General features: G+C 36.7%; 1 protein-coding gene across 5 annotated transcripts in view; it reads left to right on the top strand.

Moving 5' to 3' along the window:
* GPC5 (glypican 5) overlaps window positions 1–27,734 on the top strand; it is a 1,399,440-nt gene that overhangs the window by 597,294 nt on the left and 774,412 nt on the right. The window contains exon 7 of one of the 5 annotated variants that reach the window (XM_032314684.1): window positions 1,825–2,918. The exons of the other annotated variants lie outside the window; for them this stretch is intronic. Within the exon in view, the coding sequence (XP_032170575.1) occupies window positions 1,825–1,842 (18 nt within the window). The 3' untranslated portion in view covers window positions 1,843–2,918. Of the gene's footprint in view, window positions 1–1,824; window positions 2,919–27,734 lie in introns of those variants that run through there. 5 annotated transcript variants of the gene reach the window in all.

Genomic DNA, 27,734 nt, shown 5'->3' with positions numbered 1-27,734 from the left:
GTCAATATAACTAAAGGTTTGGGGTGGGGGGGTCTTGGTTTGTGTTTCCAAATAATGAACTTTGGCTTCATTAATTCTTCTCTTTTGCTTTTCTACTCACTAATTCCTTTATTTCCACTGTAACCATGATCATGATTATTTCCTTTCTTTTGCTTGTTTTGGATTTAGCTTGTTCTCTTTGTATTTCTTTCTTTCTTTCTTTTTGATGGACAGTTAAGCTATTGCTATGACTTTTTCTATTCTTTTTATTTTCTGTTCTTCACAATGGATAATCTTGATGGGTTATCTTCAAGTTTTCTTTTCTTTCTTTCTTTTTTTTATAAAGGTATTTATTTATTTGACAGACAGAGATCACATATAGGCAGAGAGGCATGCAGAGAGAGTTGGGGAAGCAGGCTCCCTGCTGAGCAGAGAGCCCAATGTGGGACTTGATCACAGGACCCTGAGATCATGACCTGAGCCAAAGGCAGAGGCTTAACACACTGAGCCACCCAGGCGACCCATTTTCAAGTTTTCTGATTCTTTCTTTTGCTCATTGAAATTGGCTATTGAGCCTTTCTTGTGAATTTTTAAATTTTTTGTCTAATAAACTGAACATCTCAGCCTCCTCAGGGATAGTTCTATTCACTGTTCACTGTTATGTGCATGGACAGTGCTTTCATGTTTCTTCGCATGTGCTGTGTTGTTTCATTGAAAACTGGACCTATTAAAGTATACAATGTTGCAACTCAAAATCAAATTTGTCCTTCCCTAGGGTTTTTCTCTCCTTGTTGATGTTTGTTGTTGTGTTGCTGTTTATTAATGACTGTCTGAAATGAATTCCATAACTCTATAAACAATGTATTCATTGTCATAAGTGGCCACTAGTTTCCATTCATTTCTTGCTTGTGTAGTTCCTGAGATTCATCCAGAAGTAAGAGAGGAGTCCTCCTCAGGTCTTCATGGGCATATAAATGGAGCCCTGAATATGAGCATGGCATTTAATTTCATGCATCCATCAATCACAAAAAAAGCTCACTGTTCTTATTGAGATTCAGTTGTTCTTCTTGGAAAAGAAAAACAAAAACAAAAACAAAAACAACAAAAAACCTTTTCAGATTGTTATAAACCATTTACAAAGCCCTGAAAATTGGATTTTGACAATTTTGCCAAGCTCCCATTTCTTTTATGGAAGAGAAAATTTTCATGAATCTTTATTCTACTATATCTGCTGATGTCACTCCCACTGATTACACTTTTGATGTACCATTGAAGTCACTTTTCTAATATTTTATCTAGGATCTTAACAACTACATTTCTGATGAAGATTGTAGCTATCTTTCTTGTAATATCTTGGGTTTTTCCATACAGAGATGATGTTGACCTGAGGCTATTATTTTCTCCTTTTTTTGTAATTTTTTTGTAATTCTCTGGAAGAATTTGTATAAAATTGGTGTTACATCATCCTTAAAGTGGATGGTATAATTGTGGTAAAACCATATGAGCCAAAAATTTTCTTGACGAGAAGGTTTTTCAGTGTGGATTTGATTTACTTAATACATATGAGACTATTCAAATTTTACTTTTTTTGAGTTATATTTTATGTTGAAATGTACTGCTGTTTTTGTTAGTAATATTCCCTTATCCATTCTTAGTGTCTGTGAGATTTATAATGACAAATAACCTTCTTTTTTTTCCATTCCTTATATTAATTATTTGTGCTGTAAATGGATCGCTCTACTTATTTGTAATTATTATTTTCCAGATACTTTCTCATTGTGTTGAATAGACCTATTTAAATATAATTACCTCAGACTATTTTTTAATGTCTTTTTAAAAAATTAGGCAATTCATAATGGCTGAATCTTGGAAGCAACCAATGTGTCTTTCAATAGGAGAATGGATGAGTAAACTGTGGTACATCAACACAATAGTCTATTATTCTGCACTGTCAAGAATGAGCTATCAAACCAAGAAAAGACATGGAGAGAACTTGAATTCACATTGTTAAGTAAAAGAAGCCAACCTGGAAATTCTGCATACTGTAATTTCAACTATATGACATCTTGGGAAAGGCAAAACTCTGGAGACAATAAAAAGATCACTGGTTGCAAGGGTTGGGGAGAGGGGAGGGATGAATAGGCAGAACACGGAGGATTTTTAGTGCAGTGAAAATACTCTGTATTCTATTATACTAATGGATACATCTTGTACATTTGTCTAAACTTTCAAAATGTACAACAGTAAGAGTGAACACTAATGTAAACTCTGGACTTGGGGTAGTTATGATGTGTCAGTATAGGTTCATCAGTTGTCCCCCCCTCTGGTGGGGGACATGGCTAGGGGAGGAAGCTAGGCATGGGTATGTGTGTTGCTGGGGAGGGGAGAAGTTTATGTGAAACCTCTGTACCATTCTGTTAAGTTTGTTTCAAACCTAAGACTACCCAAAAAATAGTCTTTGGGAACAAAAAAAATCTTAAAAAAGATTAGACATCATCGATTTTCTAAAAACCATGTAAAACATCAACATAGAGGAAAGCTGTCACTAGTTTAAAAAAAAAAAACCCATTAGTGAAGTGTTTTCTCCTCGATGGATTCAAGAAGAGAAGAAAATAGATGGATGGTCTCTCTAATCAAAAACGTATAGTTTTTATTCAGGTGTCTGAATGGATTAACTAAATTACAATAACATTAAAATGTGTGTTTAAGTGTGTGTGTGCTCCTGTGCACCAATCCTGGTAGTTTAGAAATGTAGAAGTTTAGAAGAACATGCTTTGAATAAATTATGTACAGTTGACTTACTATTATCTTAAGAGTGAATGAAATAATGAGTTCCTTGTTGCAGTACGTCTTCTATGAAATAATACTGTTTTAAATCTAAGAGTGCCTTCTATCTCTTTAATTATCAAAAATGCTTAAATTTGTCTGAATTAAAGTGTTCCTCCAATGAACGTATTTTCTGTTTCTATAGTAAGTGTTTTGAAAACCTCTGAGCTATATCAAGCACATACACACACGTGCGAACACTAACACACAGAGCTATAAAACAAGATGGAGTCCTAGAGGACAAGTTTCTGTAGTTTTCATTCATTCATTCACTCATTCATTTATTCATTCAACAAATATAAGAGTTTGATCCCAGGCTAATGCCTAAATGAATAAAACATGATCCTACTATTGAGAGCATCACAGTATATTAACTTTATAAACTGACTTGAAATCTCCTCCTGGGCAAAATACTAAACCTCTCATATATAATAATGGCTTCATTTACAATTTATAAGATGATGACTGCCAAATTATACTATCAGCTTGACTTTTATCCAGAACTGCCAAATCTGTATATAAAACTGCTTTCAAAACATATCCACCCAGAATTCCCACAGGCACTTCAAACTCAACATGTTCAAAATAGAACTCATTATTTTCCCCCATAAAATCCTTCCCTACCTCCCCCCATTTATACTCTTGATTAATCTGGTAGTAGAATAAAGACCCCAAAGGTGTTCCATGCTTACAATCTTTGGATACATTGCATTTCATGACAAAAGAGACTCTGCCGTTATAATTATGTTAAAAATCTTAAGATAAGGACATTATCTTGTATTATTTTGATTAGCCCAATGTAGTAACATGAGCTCTTAAAAGCTGGGAGCTTTCTCTAGTCCGTATCTGAGAAATAGGGCAGATGGGAAAGTCATGGAGATGGGTAGTGTGGTTGCTGGGTAGTCTGCATGGAAACCATGACAAGGAATGTAGGTAGTCTCTAGGAGCAGAGATGGCCTCCAGCTGACAGACCATAAAGTGGGGGAGGTGCTTACTATAACACGGGGAACTGAATTTGGCCAACTATCTGAATGAGCTTTGAAGCAGATGTCTCTCCAGAACCTCTGGAGTCTTAGAGTTAATTGTATTATTATCTGAATACAACATACTTTTTAAAACCACATAAACCTCGTGCTTTTCTGATTGTACAGAAGAAGTCATTTTCTCTACCTTGGAAACTCTCTTCAGTGTTATTTATCCTCCTTGGTCTTCCTCTCGGGTGTCCGCTCAAATGCTCTACTGAGCACAACGTCTTTCTCGATGCTCCCAAGTGAATCTAGTCCCACTTCACTTTTCACCTGTCAATTTACAAGGACGTGCATTACCGTACTCGCCTCTTATGGGAATTTTTTTCTTCACATGTCAGTCTCCCCACTAAACCGTTAACATCATTTTTGCTTATTTTTCTAGTCCCTGTCAATTGTTGAGCTTATATAGACTCTGTGAAGTGTATGTATTACCTCCCACATCAGAATGGCTATTATCAAGAAGACAAGAGATAACAAATGTTGGTAAGGATGTGGAGAAAAGGGAACCCTTGTGCATTGTTGATGGGAAGGCAGAATGGTGCAGCCACTATGAAAAATAGTATGGAGGTTTCTCAAAACTTTAAAAAATAGAACTACCTTATGATTCAGCAGTTTCACTCCTGGGTGTATTTCCAAAAGAAATGAAAACAGGAAATCAAAAAGATATCTGCCCTTTCACATTCATTGCAACATTATTTACAAGAGCCAATATATAGAATTGACCTGTGTCTATAGACAGATGAATGGATAAAGATGAGATATGTATTTACATACAATGGAATATTATGCAACCCTGAGAAAGAGGGAAATTCTGTCATTTGGAACAACATAGATGGAACTTGAAGGCATTGGGCTGTGTGAGATAAGTCAGACCAAGAAGGATAAATGTTTTATGATCTCTCTAATATGTGAAATTGAAAAATACCAAATTCGCAAAAACAGAGTATGGAATTTTAATTATTGTGGGCTGGAGGTTGGGAGAATTAGGGAGATGATGTTTAACGATACAGTTGGAACCAGTAGATAAATAAGTCCTGAACATATAATGCACAGAATGGTTATAAACAACAAGACTATATTATAAACTTGTAAGACTAGATCTTAATTGTTTCCACCACATACACAAATATACACACACACACAAAAAAAACCCTGATAATTATGTGACATGACATAAGTGTTAACTCACACCACAGAGGTCATCATATATATATGTATGATAACATACATATACATATATATACACATATAAATACATATATATGTGATGACCACTGTAGTTTGAGTTAACACTTATGTGTACACCTTAAATTTATACAATGTTGTATGTCAATTATATCTAAATAAATATAAATCAAAAAAATAAATGTATATGAACTAGTGAAGTAAGAAAGATATGATCTCAGATAACTTTACCTAAAACAACTACTTTAGTCTTTCAATCTATAAAATCCCTCTGCTCTAGTATTTTATTCTTTTGTTGCTATTCATGGATTTTATCCATTTAAAGAAATTTTCTTACCAATAGCCCAAATTCTTCTGTATATCTTTTGTTTTATAAAATATATTGCAAATTTTTGTCTGGTTAGCAACATATCTTTTTATTTTATTGTGAATGATATTATAGAGCTTTACAATTTATATGAAACCAAAGTGGTCAGTATTTTCCTCTTTGGGTTCTTCTTGGATTTTAGTCTGAATGCATTTTCTACCTCAAGGTCAGATAAATATCTACCTATATTTTCTTTTGGGTGTTTCTTTTAGGTGTTTCTGTGGGTAGTCTTTGGGTCTAAATGAAATTATTCTGAAGTGTGAAACTACTTTATTTTTCCAGCTAGTTAACTAGTTATCCTGCTTTCAGCATTACCTGCTGCATAGGATTTTCTTCTTCTATTAACTTGAAACCTCAAAAACTGCCTTGGAAAAAATTCATCGATTTGTCTATTCTTGTATTTGTACAACACTGTTTAATTACTGTCATTACAAACCTACCTCAGCTTTCTGCAGCCTTTTTTAGATGATTTTCAATATTTATTCTTCCAGATTAAATTTAATATTTTAAATCAAAAGCTAAAAAAAAGCTCCATCAAATTTGTATTTTTTTGGAGAAAATTGACAAATAATAAATTTGTATTTATGTAGTTCTTTTAAATGTCTAAGGAAAATGATATTTTCTTCATATCTATGTATATATTTATTTACATATATTTATTATATTTATTTCTAATTCTTTAAAGATGAATTTTTGGTAATTTTTTAATTTAGACAGCTAATGTTATTTTTTAAATAAATAAAATAAGGGACACCTAGGTGACTCAGAGGGTTAAGCCACTGTGTTCGGCTCAGGTCATGATCCCAGGGTCCTGGGATCGAGCCCCACATCGGGCTCTCTGCTCAGCAGGGAGCCTACTTCCTCTTCTCTCTCTGTCTGCCTGCCTCTCTGCCTACTTGTGATCTCTCTCTCTCTCTCTCTCTGTGTCAAGTAAATAAATAAAATCTTTTAAAAAAATTAAAATAAAATAAATAAATAAAATAATAGGCAAAAATAATCAGGCACAAAAAGAGAAAAGGAAAAGTAATTGCAGTCTTAAATATAGTAGAAGTCAAGGAAAAATCCTCTTTTACTTTGGATTTTGGATTTCCTGTGTTCTAGTCTTGTTTCAGGTCTACTCTCTTTCCATGCCAGTGTCTCTCAAAGCCACCTTTCTCTCTTTGGCATGCTCTTCCATTTTCCTAAAAGCTATGGCTCATATTTTTTTGTGGATAAAAAGGAGATTTTTCCTAGTTTTCTTCTGTTTTATGTGTTAAATCTTTTTCATGGATTTGTTATTTTTGAATGCAGAATATTTTGATGTCTGATGCCTGTGCAAAATCAGCTGGTTCATTTGTAACTACAGAGATTGATATTTAAGCCATACTTTCTCCAGTAGGATGCACAGTTGGCCCTTAGCCCCTTTGAGTTTCTATGTGGACCTAATAAGCTGTTCCCTTCTCAACTGTATTCCCAAGGGGCAATTTTATGGGCAGATCCCTAATCCAGTCTCTGGGCATTAATCAAGCATGGCTTTATTGGACTAGGCCATCTGTGTTTTCACTCCAGACTGTATGCTAGAGATTCAATGCCTTTACTCTAGTTTTTATTTGTACCGTTGACTCTAACTGGCTTCTATAAAATTTCCTGCTGCAGGGTAATGATTTTCCTCAATGAAGCTGCCTTAACTCTGGTGTTAAAGGCATACTGAAAAGCTCTTTTAAATGTTCTTGAGGCCTCAGTCTTCTGTTTTGGTTCAGATAATATGTTGTAATGTATCGTAAGATCATTTACAATGAATTCAGTGGAACACTTTCCATTATACTATTTATGACAGTGTGTCGTAGTTTGTTAATATATGACTCTCCTATTACTGGTCCCTGAGCATCTTGGAGGTAGGGCATGATACCTTATTTGCATCTTTATCCATAGAGTTTTGTTCTGGTTTACACACAACTGCTCAATAAATCTTAATTGCTAAAGCATTTAATGCATTTGTCTTTTCCTCCTCAATTGAATTTTTATCTCAAATACATATTTACTTTATACCAGCTTTACAAATCTTAGCGCAGTGCTATATCCATTTTGCTTAGTAAACACCACATAAATCAAGGAGCATTCAGGAGAATTAGTGTAGGCATTCGAGCTTTATTTAGAACACTGTTATTACAGTTGGTCAAGTTGTCCTGGATGGCAGAGCAATCCAGGAAATCCAAGAAAAAAAAAATTCTTGCATCAGGTTCCAGCTCCCACACTGACACTAGAAATAGGTCCCCGTGCTAGGTGTGGAGGATGTCACAATTTCCTTCGGACTCTCCAGAGCCTCTAACCTAAAAATACATGCTGCTCTGCAAACAGGTTCAAAGTTAAAAAAAAATAATAAAAGAAAAAAAGAAAAAAAAACTTTTATCCTCCATGTCTGAAGAGATCACAGAACTTAACACCGTCTTGTGGAAGATGACTGAGATCATGACTGCTGGAACTTCTTCCCACCAGACTTGTTGTAGTCGTGCCTTTTCTCCTATTCCCATCTCCTCCAGTGTCACTCAGTTCACCGAAGAGTGTGTGAACAGTGGGAGAGCGTGCAGCCCACGGCCAGAACATAGCAAGTGGAGGCCTTGAGGAGAGAAGCTGTGGGAACAGTCGGGAGAGGCCAGATGGCTGGAGAAGCAGAGACAGCTGGGATGGAAGGCTTTCAAAAAGTTGAACCAAACTGCTGTTGAGGCAAGAACGATGAGGGGGGAGTAAAAAGAGGTGACGTGACCTGCTACAGACTTTTGAGGGTAGGCACAGGGTGACAGACCAAGACAGGGGACATACTATGGCTTAGAGGCATAGAAGAGATTTGAGGAGATCTTTGAAGAATATGTAAATTGACAGAGATGAGAGAGAAAGCGTATTCCAAGGCAAGCTCTAACATATACTTAGGGAACTAAAACAAAACACAAAGGGAAGTGGAAATCTGCCAGCTTTGACTAGATCTCATAGCAGACCAGTCTTGAGAATGAACCTGGAAAGGTGAGTTTGTTTCACACTGTGGTGAGGAACATGTCATTCACTGGTTGGTCTGAACCCCAGTTCTGGATCCCCAGTTATTGAACATCATGGGGCAATTGCCTTTCCTAAGAACTTCTAAAGATAGGAGGCATATATCCAGGCAGATATTCGGAACTCTAGCCACACCTCACTAATTTATGGGGTGGTAGGAGCTGAGCCCAAAACCTAAGTGACACCTCCCTAAGCCAACACTAAACCTCTTCAGTTTTGTTTAAATGGATTCGGTGCACATGGCGGCCCGGGGGTGGGGGTGCTGATGTTTTCCCGATGGCATACGCTCACATCTGAGTGTATGCACAGTTTCTGCATTATATAAAATAAAGTTTATTACTCATATTTCATTTTTGCTTTGTTTTGTATTATGTTTTGGTTTGTCAGTTTGCTTTTTTTTTAAAAAAAATCTAGATCATGATTCTGCTAGATTATAAAAAATTTTGTGCCTATGTCTCTCTTTTTCTATTTTTATTTTTCTAAATTTTTTTTTCTGGAGAAACTCTGCAAAATCCTTGAAAGATTCCTTGGCCTAATGCCAGGAAGATCTGCTTGACATATTTTGCTGAGACCTTCATTCATATTATTAGCTGTTAATTTTGAGTGGGAATATTCCATCAGGCGACATGCCCTTTGTGACCACCCCCCCCCCCAAAAAAAAAGTCCTTGGGAAGAATTCTCATCTCAAGCAAGTTTCTACCTGGAAATACTGTCAGCAATGTCAAGGACTCCATTATCTACAATGTCACAGTTGACTGAGAGGATGAGAGGCATGCTAACATTAGTAACACAGATATATTTCAAGTTCCATGATACATTTTAATGGAGACTTTCTATTTCTTGGTCTCTACTACCATTTTATGAAGTTTACTAAACTTTCAGAGGGTATGAGACATTTGATTCTAAAAGTGAACATAATTAACAATTATGTTTTAAGGTGTCTTTCAAGCCAAATTCTACATAAATAAGTTCCTAATCATTAAATTCTAGATAGATACAAGATAACTTAAATGTGATATATTGAAACATATTTCAAATGGCAACAAAAGTTTTTTTCTACTGTCATCTCTTTTATTTCACTGATTTAATACTACATCTAATGGGGGAAGTTTGAGAGCCTGCATTCTTTATATTAAATTAAGAGATGTCTTGTATTTTAAAATCAGTAAAGAATATATGCATCATCTTTGTCTTAATTTATAAATATGTCACATTCCAATAAATTTCTTTAAGCCAATCAATAAAACTAAGCTTTAAATTATATAAGGTAGCTGAGTCTAATTAATGATCATGTTTCTTTATCATACTTTAAGGGAAAAGCAGAAAATGCTTCATTTCAAGATAAAAGTTTCCCAAAATGAGAACGTTAGATTCTAGAAAGAAAATTGCTTATCACATATCTGTGTGAGATCATACAAACCATGTGTCTTAGAGAGGGAAAGGTTTGAAATTATGATTTTCATAGTTCCTCATTTCTCTATATTTTCTTATATGTTTTGGTTGAATTACATTATGCTTCTTTCACATTCAAATTGTTAAATAAATAACTTTTCAATCCACTTGTTGAGTAATACTAAAGGGAAAAAAAAAAAAAGAAATTGGTAGCTCATTACTTTCCAGTAACCTCTTTCAGGGAACAAACAGGGCTTCTTTTTATTAATATAACTATAACATAAAGAGCAGTAAGGTAAAAGACTTTTTGTCAGTCTTGTACTTAAAAGTAAATGCCCCTGGGATCATGGCCCTACTTCCTGATAGATGTTTTAGAATCGAGCATCAAGAAGTACCATGTTCTGAAGGCTTGGATGGTTTCACAGGGACACATTCCCAGAGTACATGTCTTCAAAATGAAAAGATTTTCTGAAAGATGGATTGAAAGTTTCAGTCAAAAGGGTAAGAAGCCCAAAATTCACACTCCCCCTCAATGCTGCATTGACAAGTTGTACAGTGCACAAAAAAGTGATATTCTTCATGAGATTAAAAGAAGCCTGCAAAGAAAGTGTGGGGAAGACAGTAAGACGAGGAAGTTCTAGAATTGAGAAGAAACTGTCGAGAGTAGTTTCGTGGCATGAAAAGGAAGAGGAACACAGAAGAGTGGAGGAGATTTGATAAAGAAATGGAACCACAGATTTTGCATAAAAGACCACTCCCCCAGATCCTCACTGATATTAGCAGAAGGCAAAGCAGTGTCAAACTTGATAGAAGTGTAGGTAGCTGGATGGTACAGAAATAGACATGAAAGATACAGATGTAGAATTCTACACACATGAAAGGTATTAAATTATCATCAGCCAAAGAATATTTACAATATCCTACACAAAGGGACATTTCTAAATTGTTTTGGGTTGTTCATTAATTGCACAGTCTTTAACAATCCATCCAATTTCCCTCTAGCAGAGATTCAGGCCAAAAACATTTGGGGGCATCCTACTCTGGAGTCTTAGAACACAGTACAGTACCTTTATTCTGAGCTCTCTTGTGAGCTTTTCAGCAAAAGGATGCCACTGTGACTCAAGTCTGTCACCAGAGCATCAATTTAGCAGACTTGTTAATATTTCAGACTGTAAGTTTGTGCTTGGGGGCTGATTCCATAATCGTTAGCAATGTGAACTCAGTTACATCTCTTCAACTTTCTGTGAAATGGTAGGTAGCAGTCATCATCAGTCAGATCATTTGATCAGTCAAAATGTATCTTCTCAGAGCATCTGGGTGGCTCAGTAGGTTAAGCACCAGACTCTTGGTTTCTGCTCAGGTCCTGATCTCTGGGTGGTGAGATTGGGCCATGTATTGGGCGCTGTGCTCAGCAGGGAGTCTGCTTGGGATTCTTTCTCTCCCTCTCCTTTTGCCCCTTTATGCCTGCTCATGCAGGGCGTGGTCTCTCTCTCTCTCTAAAATAAATAAATTTTGAGAAGCCTGGGTGGTTCAGTAAGTTAAGGGTCTGCCTTTGGCTTAGGTCATGATCCCAAGGTCCTGGGATCGAGTCCTGCATCGGGCTCCTTGCTCAACGTGCCTCTACTACTCCCCATGCTTGTGTTCTCTCTGACAAATACATAAATAAAATCTTAAAATCAATCAATCAATAAATCTTTTTAAAAAAGAAAGAAAAGTGTATCTTCTCACACTCTTCTTTTCCCCAAAGTGCTGTGTCCTTTCCCTTTCCTTAATCATACTTGCTTCTCTCACTGTAATATTTTCTCTCCCTTAGATCTCTGTTGTCTCTTACACTGCTTCCTGTACCTCTCTACCCAAACTCAATGGCTGCCTCTCACCTTCAAAAGTGCCCATTTGTAGCCCCTAGGATGATTATCCTCTAGATGCAATTTACCATAATGCTGGGGTGGGTTTATCATTCAGCTGTTTTTGTTTTTGTTTTGTTCTCTTACTCACACTAGTTCCATCTCCTTACATCAAGGACAATGCCATGAGGGATACTGACATCAGCCTCTTCTCAGCTGGGCCTCCTAATCACTCTTCAGTAGTCATCAGAATTGGCCATCAGGTTCATAACCTTTGTAAACACACAAACACTATCACAGACCTTGGGTCCTCAGTGCCCTGTGTAGCTGTTACCAATTCCCTGGCCTTACCTTTTCCTACCTTCTGTGATTTAGTGACTGTGGCTTCCACTTTGGGATCTTGCTTCTTGGGTCAGCTCCCACACCCACTCATAAGCTATAGCTTTCACTTCTAAAGTCTTTTTTTCCTGCACAAAACCTTAATTATAGTTTGCTGGCATTTCTTCACATTATTGAATATCTTGGAACATGGTTCACAGTATTTGTAATAATGCATACATCTGCTATCATCTTGTGACTTAAATGCTCAGAGATGATTCATCTCAGCCTTTATCATGCCACACTCGCTGCTTCCTTAATTCAACGATACCTGACCTTGAATCTTACCCATAGTTACAACTGTAGTATCTTGCCTCATATAAACTCTCCCAGGTAATCGTCTCCCTGCTTGCTATTTTCCAACTCAGTCCTTTTCAAGTTTAGACCCTCATGTATAAAAATTTGTAAGAGTCTTGTCTTTAATCCCTTTTCAGTGACCATTGTTCAGTGACCATTGTTACAAGCCCCAAACATAAAAGCATTTCTGCATTGGTTGCCTGCCTACCTTCTACTTCAGCAGAAGCTTCTGTTCTTCAGAGACATCAAGTCACCTCTTTAAGTGCTCTATTAAGTCTTTCCACTCTCGTCTAGACCTGTAAGATCTTTCCATAAATTTCTTCCCTAATCATATTAAGAAGTTGAAAATTCTCCAGCACTTTCTGCCAGCTCTACATATCTTTCTGTTCTTATGTGATCTCCTTTGTACAGCTGGTTGTCTTGAGGAGGTGGTTACTGTTGATTGTATCCACTTCTTCATGCTATACTTACTTCCTGGAATCCTTCCACTTCTACAACTCCTTGTGATTGTGTTTCCTAGACCACTGGGTCTTTGAATCCATTGGGTATTTTCCTGTGTGATTTGACACTATCCATCAAACCTTTACTGACAGACACCTGGGTGGCTCAGTCATTTGAGTGTCCAACTTGCGGTTTCCGCTCAGGTCATGATCTCAGGGTCGTGAGATCAAGCCCCATGTCAGGCTCCCTGCTCAATAGGACATCCACTTGAGATTCCTGCTCTCTGTCCCCCTTTGCCCCTCCCCCCATAAGCACATAAATAAATAAATCTTTAAAAAAAGAGAGAAAGACAATAGCTTTTTGAAAACCCTTTCCTAGCTAGGTTTCTATGATATGATTCTCCCCTTACCTTCTTTCTAGCTCTCAGATTGGTGTTCATCAGGTTCTTCTGATATTTTCTCTTTCTACCTGTACCCTTCTAGTGCACAGGATTTTGCTCTCAGTTCCATTTTCTCTCCTCACTGTATACTCCCTTTGGATGATCTCATTCACATCTGTGGCAACTGATCACAGTTAAATAGGAATGACTTGGAAGCCTGTACCTTGAGCAGCAATTTGCTCACATTTAGACCCATGTATATAATTGTTTGTTAAAATCTTGCCTTGGGTATATTACTTATCCCTCAAAATCAAACAAACCCCAAATGAAATCTTTACTCTTCCAAAATTCCTCCCTTTTAAAATTCCTTATCTCAGTGAATCACTGCATAATCCAACCCATATTATTCTTTCTACATCTTTCATTCAAATTCGGACCATTCTTTTTCTTCATTCCTCTGGTATAATCTTTGATTTTCATACCTCCTGCCAAATCAGTGATTAGGACATTAATTCTGTTCATTAATAATCTTCCTGGTGCCACCCCTATTCAATTTCAATCTCTATTTACCTTTATACAGCAATGTTCTTAAAATACAATTATGATTGATAGTCCCATGGTAAAGATAGTTTAGTTTTCCTCTGTCTTCAATAGAAATTCTGACTGTTTGCTATGAAACACAACTAAGTCCTGAGCACCTCTCCAGACTCATACATCAAATGGTACCCAACGTGCACACATTCTTCTAATGATGTCAGACTTCTTGTGATGCCCTGTGGCCCATGTTACCTTACACTACAGAACTGTGCACAGGGTGTCTTTGCAGGAAGCTCTCTTTTCTGCCCTTGACTTTGGAGTGGAAGGACGAATACTCGTTTTAACATTCTTCTGCATTGTTCTGTTCCTTGTTTTCATAGAACCCTATGGATGCCTCTCTAGTTTATTTAATAGTCTGTGTCACTCACTGGATAGTGTCTTTCATCTAATTTATACAGCATTACAAACGGTAAGCATAATACCTGATGAATAATTATGAATTAGTAGCTTTTACTGAGTCAATCAGGAATATGAGAAGGTCTTTTTATTTCTATGAAAAGTGTATGTGTGAATATACGTGAAATTGGGTGTACCTAAGGACCCTAGGGAGGAAGAACTGTCCAAATGATTTCTACCTAGACTTCTATATTCTCAGGTGTAGAGGAGAGAGATTAAAAATTAAATATCCCCTTATTGTCTCGGTAAGATGTTGATGTTTTATGGTATTAATTTTGTACTTTATACCAAAGCATAAATAAAACATAATTCAATGTGAAGCATATAGAAAAAGCCTATGAAAGTTGAATCCACTCATCCATGTATTTGCTGACTAAATTAAACAATTCTAATCAAACTAGTTTTACTGCACAAAGCTTAAATGTTTCATCAGTTATACGACATCTGTATTGTTTTATAAAACCTAGTAGAATACAATGTAAACACAATGCAAAACCAAAAGTGGATGAAATTAGACATATAAATACTAGTACAGAAAATTTATAAATAGATAGAAAGCTAAGGCTAAGGTAAAGAAAAATATAAGTATTCGGTCCAAAGGAAACTGGATGGTAATTATAGTTTTAGGTTTAGTTTCCTAGTAGCAATGTTAAAGTAAGGATAGCATCATTGAAACATTTTTGACTTTAATTAAAGGAGAAGTTTCTCCTGAAGAAGAAAAACTTTTCCCAGTGATGCATTGTGATATAAATGCCTTTCCTGGGGTGTTGTGTATGGGCCTTGAATGATGATATTCTTCAACAATATTCTATATTAAGTGACAAAATGGATTTCATATGGTTATTTTTTTCTCTGTTCATAAAAAATTAGGGCATTATTTCAAAATTGACACCATGGATGTGAGGGCGATCTGGCTGCGACATCTGTCACCCCATTGATCGCCAGGGTTGATTCGGCTGATCTGGCTGGCTAGGCGGGTGTCCCCTTCCTCCCTCACCGCTCCATGTGCGTCCCTCCCGAAGCTGCGCGCTCGGTCGAAGAGGACGACCTTCCCCGATAGAGGAGAGGACCGTTCTTCGGTCAAGGGTATACGAGTAGCTGCGCTCCCCTGCTAGAACCTCCAAACAAGCTCTCAAAATTGACACCAGAGAAAGTACTTCTGTTAAAGACAAGGCAATATAGTACAAGTTTATAGACTTCTGATGATCTAAGTTGACCAAAGCCAACATTTACAATATCCAGAGGAGTGACAGCCTTCAGGTGATTTTTCTGTAACTGTTACAGCATGGCTTCTTCTTAAATGTGCACTTTTGTTTGATGACAATTCAAGTTTGTCTAGTTATTTTGAGGATGAAACATTCTAAAAATAATTCTTAGCAAAGAGTAGTTTACCTAATGCCAGTATATGACATATTGATTTTAATGCTTCAGTATTAAACTAACAAGAAGGAGGTGTTGTCTTCCCTAAAGTATTGTTAATTGATAAACAAGAGTTTAGGTTTTTCTTTCTCCTCGCAACATTTCATAAATGAGTCATTGTTTTATTATGAGAAAAGAGGAAAGTGAAACAACACCTGCCAATCATGCACTTTATAGTGCACACTAGTGCCAGGTTATTTCACATGTTATCTTAAAGATCTTATTTATTTGAGAGAGAGAGAAAATGAGAGAGAGAGAGCATGAGAGTGAAGAGGTCAGAGGAAGAAGCAGACCCCCCACCGAGGAGGGAGCCCAGTGAGGACTTGATCCGGGGACTCCAGGATCGTGACCTGAGCTGAAGGCAGTTGCTCAACCAACCGAGCCACAGTTGCTCAACCAACCAAGCCACCCAGGTGCCCATCACATATTTGATATTAGTAAATGTTAGGATTAAACTTGTTCAAATTAAAGTTGGCTAAAAGTAGATGTTTAACTTTTGTTATATTGAAATCCAATATGGAGCTGTGTCTACCTGGGTTCATGAAAGCAAATACCAGGAAGAAGTATGTTTTGGGGCAGCACTCTGAAATCACTGGCTAAGACCACAAGACATCAGTGAAAAGAGCTTCTCAATATTGATTCATTAAGTTCATTCCTGTAGTTTCATATCATGGGTAAGTTTAGGGTACTTCCTCTGGAGTTATATTTTAAGTACTGTCATACACAAGTACAATACAGTTTATCTTACAGAGTTTTCCTTTGGGGGATAAAAATTATTAATGTATGCGGTTACCAGGAGCTCCGTCTCTCTGCTTGCTAATAGGGCTACTAGCTTTGGCTGCTCATTGTTCTCTCCTCATTTCTGTTCTCTGAAGAGGTCCTGCTGGTGGCCAAGTGACAGGTGATTTGCTCTTTAGTGCTGCCACATTTGCAGAATGACAAGAGGGAATCAGCACTTGAAAAGCAAGAAGGAAGGGGATAGGGACTGCTGGATGCATTTAAGTTAGGTCTGGGGACAAAGAACACATACACACTGTTCACGGGTGGTAATGGAGGTTAGGAACTAAAGGGATTGAGAGAAAAGGAAAATGGATGAAAAAGAGGAATGTAAAGATGTGTGTTTTGCATTATACTCCTCTTCAGCTGTTCCCAAAATACAAGTAGAAACTTGAGCTCTTTTAAAAATTATTTTCAGGGGTGCCCGGGTGGCTCAGTGGATTGAAACCTCTGCCTTCGGCTCAGGTCATGATCCCAGGGTCCTAGGATCGAGCCCCGCATCATCGGGCTCTCTGCTCAGCAGGGAGCCTGCTTCCTCCTCTCTCTCTGCCTGCCTCTCTGCTTACTTGTGATCTCTCTCTCTGTCAAATAAATAAATAAAATCTTTAAAAATTATTTTCAACATTTTTTTAAACTAGTGTGCTGTATCATGTGGATCACATCTTTGTATGTGTATGTATTTTAATAAGATGGTAGGAGAGAACATATGTAAATTGCTTAGGCTGAACGTAATGTGGAAGTGTCGCGGGGTGGGGGGGATGCAGGTCTTGGCTGGGAGTCATGTCCCGGTTCTGAGCGTAGCTGCCTACACGTGCGTGGGTATGTTTCATAATAAAAGAAAATGATTCTGCAAAGGGTAAAATGTGTAATCACCAAACCACTGATGTTTTGAGAATATACTCAGAGAAAAAAAATATGGGGAAGGGCATTGAAGGCATTAAAGCAAGTAACATATAAGGTGGACATTATGAAAGTTTTCTTGAAATCTTACCAAAAATTCAAGCTTATTAAAAGCCTATTTGCTTGTTTGCAGTGTCTGACCCATTTGTATCCTTGTAAACCAGGAGAAGAAGAAGAAAGCCTCTTAGTAGTGAAGGGAGATAGCTGGCATCCACTGAGCCTTCTAGGCGAGCAGGCTAGTCTTTTCTAACATCTGGAATATAAAAGGTAAATAGTCCTTCAGGAATTCATACCATGCCACCTTTTCTAAGGAAAGTGCATTAAAAGAATCATCTAAATTAGCTGAAGTTTTGTGGGCCTGCGCCAGATGTGGCTGACATTCTCCTGACTCTGCCTGGCTGTTTCTGAGTCAATACTTGATCACGTCAGTGAGATTCATGTCAGGACGTCCTAAGTTCCTCCATTTTCCAGGAAGGCACATCTGCATTTTAAGGAAAGCTCTAGCAGGAAGCTCTCAGGTTTTGCTCCTCCGGCTATCTTTCTTGGCAACTTTAGTGTCTTTGTGAAAAATACGTCCAACAGCCTGGCTTTACAGCTTATCAATCTCCTTATCTTCAACAACACGCATCCCCAGTCTATTTGCGCGACCCACACTCATCGCCCTGTTGGGAACCATGACAGCTTCTGTAGCTAAGTCATACCAGATTTTTACATTCTGGTATTCCTCTCAGTTTTGTCTTTAATTCCTTGCCCTTTTAGTTCTCTAAAACTTATATTTTCTCTACACTTGATATATAACCTCACACAGTGATGTTTTCAAATCTATTTGTATTTTTTTTTTTTTATAAACATCACAGTTCCTTCTTGGCCTCAGTTAGTACCCAATATCTCTTAGGCACCATAAATCTTTTCCAACATGGATCGTTGGAATCCAATTGGATGTATACCAATTCCAAACCAAATCCATCTTCCATCCCTGCTTCCAAACCAGTGAGAATCATATTCAAATAAATGCAGCCATTCGAACATATGCCTTCAAGTAGCACTTCTTTTTCAGTGCTAAGTGCCATCTTGATGCTTTGTTAATTTGGGATCAGGAGATAGAATGGGAAGATTCAGCCAGAGTGTGATGCTTTCACAGATGCCCTAAAACCCGAGTTAGATGTCCCAACTCTGTGTCCCAAAGCACCTTCCAAGCCTCCCATCCCTGTGTCTACTTCCTGTATTACAGCTGGTTCTTTATTTGGCTTGCCTAATAAACGATCAACTTCTTGTTGATCTGTGTCTGGTACGCAACTCATATTTCATCAATTACCCTCAGTAACTTCTGCCAACCCTCCGTTCAAACCCAACTCTTGTTTTCAGCAAGTGACATATTCTCTTTACTGGACATAAAGACATAAGGCATTATCTACCTATGTTTAATGCCACCACTCCCACCCTCATAAGCTGATCTATAACTGGGTGACACATGGTCCTTCCTCTCTTTCCAACAGAATTTTTTTCCCCTTGTAGAATGGATCTCACACCTTTCACATTGTCTTCTATCTTTCCTCATTTGTTATTGTGTCTCATGTCTCCGTTTTCAGACTTTCTCATTTCTCTGATCTCCTATTTCACTTAGAGACATCATTCACTTTCCCATTCTAAAAGCACCCACTTTTACATGTCACTTCTGGTTTCCAACTATTCTCTTGCTGTCCCCTTTCTAATCATCTTCTTTTGAAAGAAGTTTGCTCTTTGCTGCTTTACTAACATCCCATTCATACATCAGTCTGAAGTACAGTAGCTTCTCTTCTAAGCACGTCACCCAAACTGCTCTTTCCTACCATCAACTCTCCTCCTGTTCACTCTATGCTCCCGTATTCCTGAAGAACGGTATGGTCTATGAGACAGTGTTCCCCGGGAAGCAGATTTAGAGCTGGAATTTAAATAGTAGCATGTTTATTGGAGAGTAGGCTTGGAATACCATCTGTGGAAGCGAGAAGGTGGAAGCAGGATCAGGAGTAGGGGGAGAAGCTGGGTTGCAAAGATGCCCCAGACTACAGGTGCACCTCCCCTCATGGGAACTCTGAAGGTAAAATGACCCATTGGAATTGTCCCGCACTGGACTGAAATGACTGGGCCTTTATACCCCTCAGGCCCCTTCTCTGTGCCTCTCATCTGCCCCCTAATCTCACTTCAGTCAGTCACTGGATATGGCCCACACCTGGAGAGGGCATGACCTTGGGCAGAGGGACCCTATGGAGTGGAGGCAATTGCCAAAGGAGCTACAACAAAATCCTGTCTACTGACATAACTCTTGGCTGCTGAGCATAGAGCAATGCATCTCTGGGTCTATTATATGCATGAGTAATGGTACTGAAGGTTTTATAATGTTACCTTTATTCTCTGTTTCATCTTTACTCTTCACTATATTTCAGTCATGATCTTTAGGTTTCAAAGTGACACTTAAGATTCAGCAGAGAATATATAGCTTTTTAAACATGGCGAGATAAATTTTTTTTAAAGTGGCATAGTGCAAAGGTGCCATAAAACATAAAAAAAAAAAATAAAGGGTTTAAAGAGAGAACTAGCAGTCAACCTCATAAATACGTTAATTAGGCTAATTAAGTTAAGCCTTTTACTTTATCTAGAAAGCAATCATTGGCCAAGAAACTAACATCAGCAGAGGTACTGAAAGATTTACATCAGAATTAAAGTTCTAAGAAACAAGGAAAAATAGGAAACATGGATTTTTATTCTTGGTTTGGGGGAAAAAAATCCAAAAACTGGTTTTAAAAAATATTTCCAGTATTTCCCAGAATTGTTTCACACATTTAAAAATCACTAATAAAACATTTTATTTTATTTTAAAGATTTTTATTTATTTATTTGACAGAGAGAGATCACAAGTAGACAGAGAAGCAGGCAGGGGGAGAGAGAGAGGCAGAGAGAGAGGAAGGGAAGCAGGCCCCCTGCTGAACAAAGAGCCCGATGTGGGACTCAATCCCAGGACCCTGAGATCATGACCTGAGCCAAAGGCAGTGGCTTAACCCACTGAGCCACCCAGGCGCCACTAATAAAACATTTTAATTAAAGAGAGCATATTTCAGTCCCTCATCTGGGAGTCATGAGATATATTTATTCAACTAATTGTTAAAGGAATGTGGTCTGCAGAAGGTCAGTTTCAGAGTAAGATGATCATTTGATATTCAATTTGACCATTCCTTTCAGAAACCTGAATTTATTCCTATTTATTATTCCTTTAAATATTTAATATTTCTTATACTTGTAAAGAACATTTCCTTAAGAGATTTCCCTTTAATGACTCAGTTCTAAAACCTTGTGTCCTTCCTTATAAAATTCTGAATTCTTCAGCAAGAAAATTGACCTGGCCTAATCATGTTACAGAATAGGTTCTGAATCAACTCAGTTTTTTAAAATGCTTTATGGTAAAAAAAAATAATAATAATAAAAACATTTAAAAAAATAAAATGCTATATGGTTCAATGTTTCACCAATCTCCTGCATGAATTTGTTTAATTCAGTCATTCAGGAAATAGCTATTGAATCCACACCATGTTCAGGCACTGTTCAAGACATTGGTATGACCCAAGGGACAAGGGCCTGGTGTCAATCTGTGCTTTTATAAAAAAACTACTATGTTTATTCCAAAATGTCAAAATATGGTTTTTTTTTTATTTGCCTATCTAAACAGTAAGTTTAAAAATTCAAATTTCATTTGTATTTTTTTTTCAAAAATTCAATTTAGTATTGTTGCTGGGCACAGACAATTTTTTGTTGAAAATCTAAAAATGTAAACAATATGACAATTTTTAAAATTAGAGATTAGAGAGTTCCTGGAGAGACATCAGATTGATATTATAATTCAGAGGCGGAATTTCTCTTCATCAAGCCACTCATAATATCATATAATTAGTAAACCATGCTTTTGTGTAGCTCTCATTTGATTTTAAATTATCTGCTTTAATTAATGATGAACCACGTTAATTTTATGCATGAGTTTAATAATTGAAATTTGATTCAATATGATGAAGTCTTTTATTGTTTCAGAATATCCAAAAAGGGCGCTTAGGTGGCTCAGTGGGTTAAGCCTCTGCCTTCAGCTCAGGTCATGATCTCAGGGTCCTGGGATAGAGTCCCGCATCGGGCTCTCTGCCTGGCAAGGAGCCTGCTTCCTCCTCTCTCTCTCTGCCTGCCTCTCTAACTACTTGTGGTCTCTGTCAAATAAATTAAAAAAATAATAATAAAGAAAAGAATATCCAAAAAAATTTGTTGGGGATGCATATTTAATAAGATTATGACTTCTATATGTTTCACTCTAAAATTCATGTTCAAATTATATGGAGTTAGGCTGGATATGATACTGTAATTGTATTTCCTACGTAATGAACAAAAAAATTTAAATATAGAAAAAAGGGAAAAAATATCAACAACCAGCAAACAAAATAGAAGACAGTTTTGGGAAAGTGGCATTGAGGAAGGTGAAGAGATTTACATTTAGGCACAACCTGTACTGTTTTTTTTTTTTTAAGATTTTATTTATTTATTTGACAGAGAGAGAGAGATCACAAGTAGGGAGAGAGGCAGACAGAGAGAGGAGGAAGCAGGATCACTGCTGAGCAGAGAGCCCGATGCGGGGCTTGATCCCAGGACCTTGAAATCATGACCTGAGCTGAAGGCAGAGGCTTAACCCACTGAGCCACCCAGGTGCCCCACTTGTACTGTTTTTAACCACAGAAGCGTCATCACTACCCCTGCCACCACCAATCTGTGCATACGCACATACACTTGCACACACTGGGAATTCCCATTCATTACTCACCATTTGTAGAGTACCTTACTAAAGTCGTATGTAATAAACTATCCAAAAAAAAAATAAGGTAAGCCACCAAACTCACACAAGATCGCAGCAAAAGCACAGAAATCTCCCCATTTTCTAGAACCCTATGTTGAGTGAGGGTAGATGTTCCAAAGTCAGGGGTATAACTTCCACTGTAAAATTGATGTATCTGGTACAGACGATGCTGAACAGGGGTCTATCCCTCCCACAGAGGCCACCCAGGCCATGCTCATGCACACCCCCTCTATGACCACCACCTGCACTGAAGGCTTTCCAGCTGCAGAATAAGTAAGTCATAAAGATAAAATGTGCAGCATAGGGATTATAGTCAGTAGTATGGTAATGCCCTTTTATGGCAACGGATGGTAGCCACTGGGGTGAGCACAGTGTAACATACAGAATTGTTGCATCACTAAGCTGTATGCCTGAAACTAATGTAACACTGTGTGTCAACTGTACTTCAATAAAAAAATAATAAAAAAAAAAAAAAACCAAAGCAAAGCCCACACTGCTATGCTGTATTGTATGAGGTGGTGAGAAAAGGATGTTAAGAAATTTGCCATAAGCACTGGCAAAATAAATGGAGTGGCTTTCATCTCTGCAAATTGACTACAACACACACACACACACACACACACACACACACAGAGTGAGAAAAAGATATAAAACTCAGATAAAGAGCTTAACCTGGAGAAGGAAAAGAATTTAAAAAAACGTGTGCCTTATCTAGTAGGAAAGCTTCATAAATTCAAGAAAAAGTAAAATACAAGCTTAGGGAAAGTGTGCTCGAACAATAGAATAAGTTTTGTTTTATTTTTAAACTATGATAGTAGAGCTAATAAAACCAATTAAATATCTCAACATTATTAGAAAAATAATAAATTATAAATGGCAATAAATTTAATATGTGTAGTATTCAAATTGCTTTTAGAAGGGGCAAACTTGAAAACTTACAGCAAACACACAATATAATTAGAATCTTTAGGTAAATGACGGATGTGGGGGAAAAAAAAATGAGCCCAGTTAGGATAAATGAGTAAGAAGATTTAAAAAAAAAAAAAAAAAAGAATGTTATTAACAACAATAATACAAAGGTCTTCAGACTTATGATATGGCCACATTTACATCAAGTAAAGCAAAGACGGGGATTACAGACCAAAAGGTGACAAAGAGTTCCTGAATATGGGGGCGCAACGAGGGGGCATAAGGAAAAGCCAACAATGAAGCATACACTGCTAACGTGATTAAATTTCAGTAGAAAAAGAAAAAAAATCATATATTACCAAGACAGAAAGAGTAAATCCTTTCAAATAGGGACATCCAGGGGCACCTGGGTCGCTTAGATGGTTAAGTGTCTGTCTTTGGCTCAGGTCATGGTCTCGGGGTTCAGGGATCCAGTCCCACATTGCATACGCTTAGTGAGGGGATCTGCTTCTCCCTCCCCCTCTGCCCCTCTCCCCTGCTTTTTTTTTTTTCTCTCTCTCAAATAAATAAACAAATCTTAAAAAAAAAAAAAAAGGTGAAGGGAGGCATCCAGTATAGGCTTATCACTACTCGCAGGCACAGTAAACCCTGGAGGGTGACAGTAGAACTGGGAGATCTTATGCCCAACCAGGCTGTCACTTGCACAGGAAGTCACAGGCAGACATTTCTACTAGTGCTGCAATAAGGGACTCTAACATGTACGAGACCAGTGCTCTAACCCCTGAGCTACGGAGCCCCGCTAGGACTCTAACATGTATACATCCTTCTTGAGAAGGAATGAAACCTATGAAACTTCTTAAAGGAAAAGTCAAACTATTGAATATGAAATTAAGTAATAAACACAAATTTCAGAAAAGAAAAAATGCAGTTTAAAAATAATGACCGTAAAGTTTAATCTGTTTGACTAAAGATTTGTATTATATATTAAAAATAAAACCTATTAGGTTTATGGTTACATAAGAAAATGTAATTGTTGGAAACTATGGGTTAAGGACTAAATGTTTGCATTCCCCCAAAATTCATATGTTGAACTCTGACCCAAGTGTGACAACATTTGGAAGTAGTACGTTTGGAAGAGAATTCCGTTTAGATGGGGTCGTGAAAATGCAGTTCAAAGATGGCATTAGCCCACTCTTAAGAAGAGGAAGAGAAACCAGTAGCTTTCTCTCTGCCTCCGTCAAGTGAGGGCACAGTCATGAACTTGATTCTAAAATAGTTTTCTTATTTCTCTGTAAACTTCCATCATGTCAAGGATAAAAATCTCTTCATGGGATGCCTGGGTGGCTCAGTGGGTTAAAATCTCTGCCTTCAGCTCAGGTCATGATCCCGGGGTCCTGGGATCGAGCCCTGCATTGGGCTCTCTGCTCAGCGGGGAGCCTGCTTCCTCCTCTCTCTCTCTGCTTGCCTGTTTGCCTACTTGTGATCTCTGTCTGTCAAATAAATAAATAATATCTTTAAAAAAAAAATCTCTTCATGTAGCCATACATACAGGCATAAATGTATTTGTATAAACGGTTATAGAGCTTCATTTCACCAGTTTCTGATTTTCTTTGATCTAGTCAATGATTGTTATATTTATTTTATATTAACAGTAGATGTATCATACCATTTAAATTCATAGGGCTCTAACTCACAACCCCAAGATCAAGAGTTGCATGCTCTACTGACTGAGCCAGCCAGGACCCCCTCACTATTTTTGAGCAGGATTTAGAGTGATTTTTATTACTTGGGATTCTGGAATGTGATGTATAGCTTGATGTTTTCATGACCATATTTATCAAAAGATCAATGATACCATACTAATGTTACATTGTATTATATTGTTATAATGATATCTCCCTAATATTACGTTGTATCATATTGTTACAATGTATTGTTAGATTGAGATGATATTTAATAGCGACAAAGTTTCCACTTGCTGTTTCTCACTAAATATTTCAGACCCCCTTTTCTACTTTAGTAATGAGATCTTTTTATTTTGATTATATATGATGGAAGAATATACAAATAGTTATTTTAAAATTTTCTCACTATAAGCAACTTTAATCAGAAGATCAAATAAGCATTAAAATTCTCAAATAAAGCACTCACTTTGAGATCTAAATGTTGCTTTGGAAATGTGCTTTCTCTTTAAGCACTATCTGAATGTGTATTACTATAACAAGATATAGATGAAATATCTGACTAGTATACTTTTAAATTAAAACTGTAAAAATCATATAGGGAATTCTATAGTTCATAGTGGACATGTAAAACATTCCATCTATTACATTCTTCATGTTGATAGTAATGATGGCTAGAATTCATAGATACTAAGTTATACTGGCTTTTATAGCTGCTAAGTTTAAATATAATGTACTAGTCCCTGCTGGCTCTAAATTGCTTGGAGTTTTAAGAAGTTGAACAGCAGCTGAATAACACTAACAGACAGGCAAAATGACAGATGTGCATGGGTAACACAAACTCTTTTCTGTAATGTCACACAAGCAGTCATGCTCTGTTTTGCCAATTTCCTTACTTGATTCAAAAGTTCCCAACGCATGAATCAGTCAAAAACTCAACCCCCCACAGTGAATACAAACATTGTGAAGGCAGTCGGCTCCTCTTCACCGTAAATCACAATTCCACCCCATCCAAAGAAATATATTTACATTCTTCTCATCAAAATATATACAGAAGGATATGGCTTTATACTCTCAGTCTTATAAAATACTAGCTGATAGGTTCTTTCACTTCTGTGTATACTTAATAGTCCTCATTATTAAGTGGATCTAAACAGATTATATATATATATATATATATATATATATCCAGTTCCTACTATACTGTCTATGTAAATAAATATATACCTATGAGGATCCAATGTCGGTAGCTATTGTTTACACATCAGTGACCCCCTTTTACAAGAATTTGCCAATATTGTTGCTATCTATCTCTCAAAGGACATCAGTTGACTCTCTTTCCTAAAAAAACCACTGGGAAATGGGCAGTGAAGAGGATGTAATCTGCCCTTATGCATTCATTTTAGGTACTTAGGTTATTACATGGGGCTATACTCCTGAAATAAATAATGAGTTACTTCCAGATAAATTTGAGAAGACATTTTATTTGTTACAAATTAAAATCATGCCACCAGATGTTTGTACTTTGACTTATAAACTTATTGTGTTCTACAAAGGTAAGAGAAAGTGTAGAAACTTTACTGCTATACTGTAAAGTTGCCTGACTCCATAGTTCTATTTGGACTGTACTTTAACTGGAGATTTTGAGAAAAATCTCCAGTGAAAGAAATTGAGTAGTTGACATCACTGATAAAGTATTTCAGATCTTAAATCATCCTCAGATTCATGTTTACAATGTGTATCAAATGCCATTGCTGTGGGAGTGGAAACTATAAAACATAAAGTTAACTTTTTATATAATATGGAGTGGTTTTCCTAGAAATTACTTTGAGAAACTAGACAACCAACTTTTCTGGTATGTCTTAACAAAATATCCACACAATGTTGAAGCATGATTACAAAATTTAAAAAAATATTATGACTTATACAAATGTAAAATGAACACCTGTTTATGATTACATTTAATTACTTGATTAATAAGAAACAGGTAAGCTGTATTGACTCTTTCAAGGGAGAATCCAAAGAGCAGACACATATATAGGTGGTCAAGAATGCTGAAATGAATGTTTAATAGATGCAAAATTGGTCATTATCCATAGGACCAGGGTCAAATAGATCCCCTCTGGATAATTTTCATTTCTACAGACAAGAATTAGCTGTAGTTCAAAGAGTTGTGAAAAAGCTAAAACAAAAAAGCAAAAAACAATGAGGGAAAGAGGCTTTGTAGAATCATATAAACCAATAAGGTTGAATTTTCCATTGAAAGTATTTAGTAAACTTTTGGGACCATTTCAACAATCTCAACTTTTCTCTACACTAAAAAAGAAAAGTTCATAAATTATTTCTAGAGAACATTAAAGAAAATTTTTTTTGTTGAATTAATATGAAAATTTATGAAAGAACATAAAGCAATCATTAAGCTTATTAAGTGGGTAGTATTACAAAAACGTACTGAGAAGTAATTTTTATTAAGTATATTTTTCTCTGTAGACAAAAATAAACAGCCAATGTCCATTACCTTGCTATTACATATATATGTATGCATATATGTATGAATAGGTATCTATATGTACACACATCTACATAGTTATCCATTCTAGAGAATTACTAATGCAAATTATGTTGCTTTTTTATTATGAAACCATGTTACCAAGCAGTTGTTAACTCTTGGTAACTCTAGAACTCTATAAGTTATTTAGACTGTGTGTGTGTGTGTGTGTGTGTGTGTGTGTGTGTATTTATTTTTATTTTTTATTTTTATCTATCTATTTATTTATTTATTTATTGCTGACATCCAATGTACTCTATTGGAGGTCATGACATATAAGACTTATCAGCACAATCCTACTTTGTTAATTAATTTTCCTTAAACGCAAATTTTTTAAGACCCACCATATGTCTATGGCTACAAAAGGCACCAAGGTATATGAAGATGAATTAAATCTAGGCTTTAGCTATAAGTCACAAAAACATTACTAAGTCAAAGTAAAAATTGCTAAAAAGAAGTGAATAACAAAAAAATCATTTGAAATTGTTTCAGCAATTTATTA

Source organism: Mustela erminea, chromosome 15 (genome assembly GCF_009829155.1).
Source record: "Mustela erminea isolate mMusErm1 chromosome 15, mMusErm1.Pri, whole genome shotgun sequence".
Lineage (NCBI taxonomy): Eukaryota > Metazoa > Chordata > Mammalia > Carnivora > Mustelidae > Mustela > Mustela erminea.
This window is presented reverse-complemented; position numbering and strand designations above follow the sequence as displayed.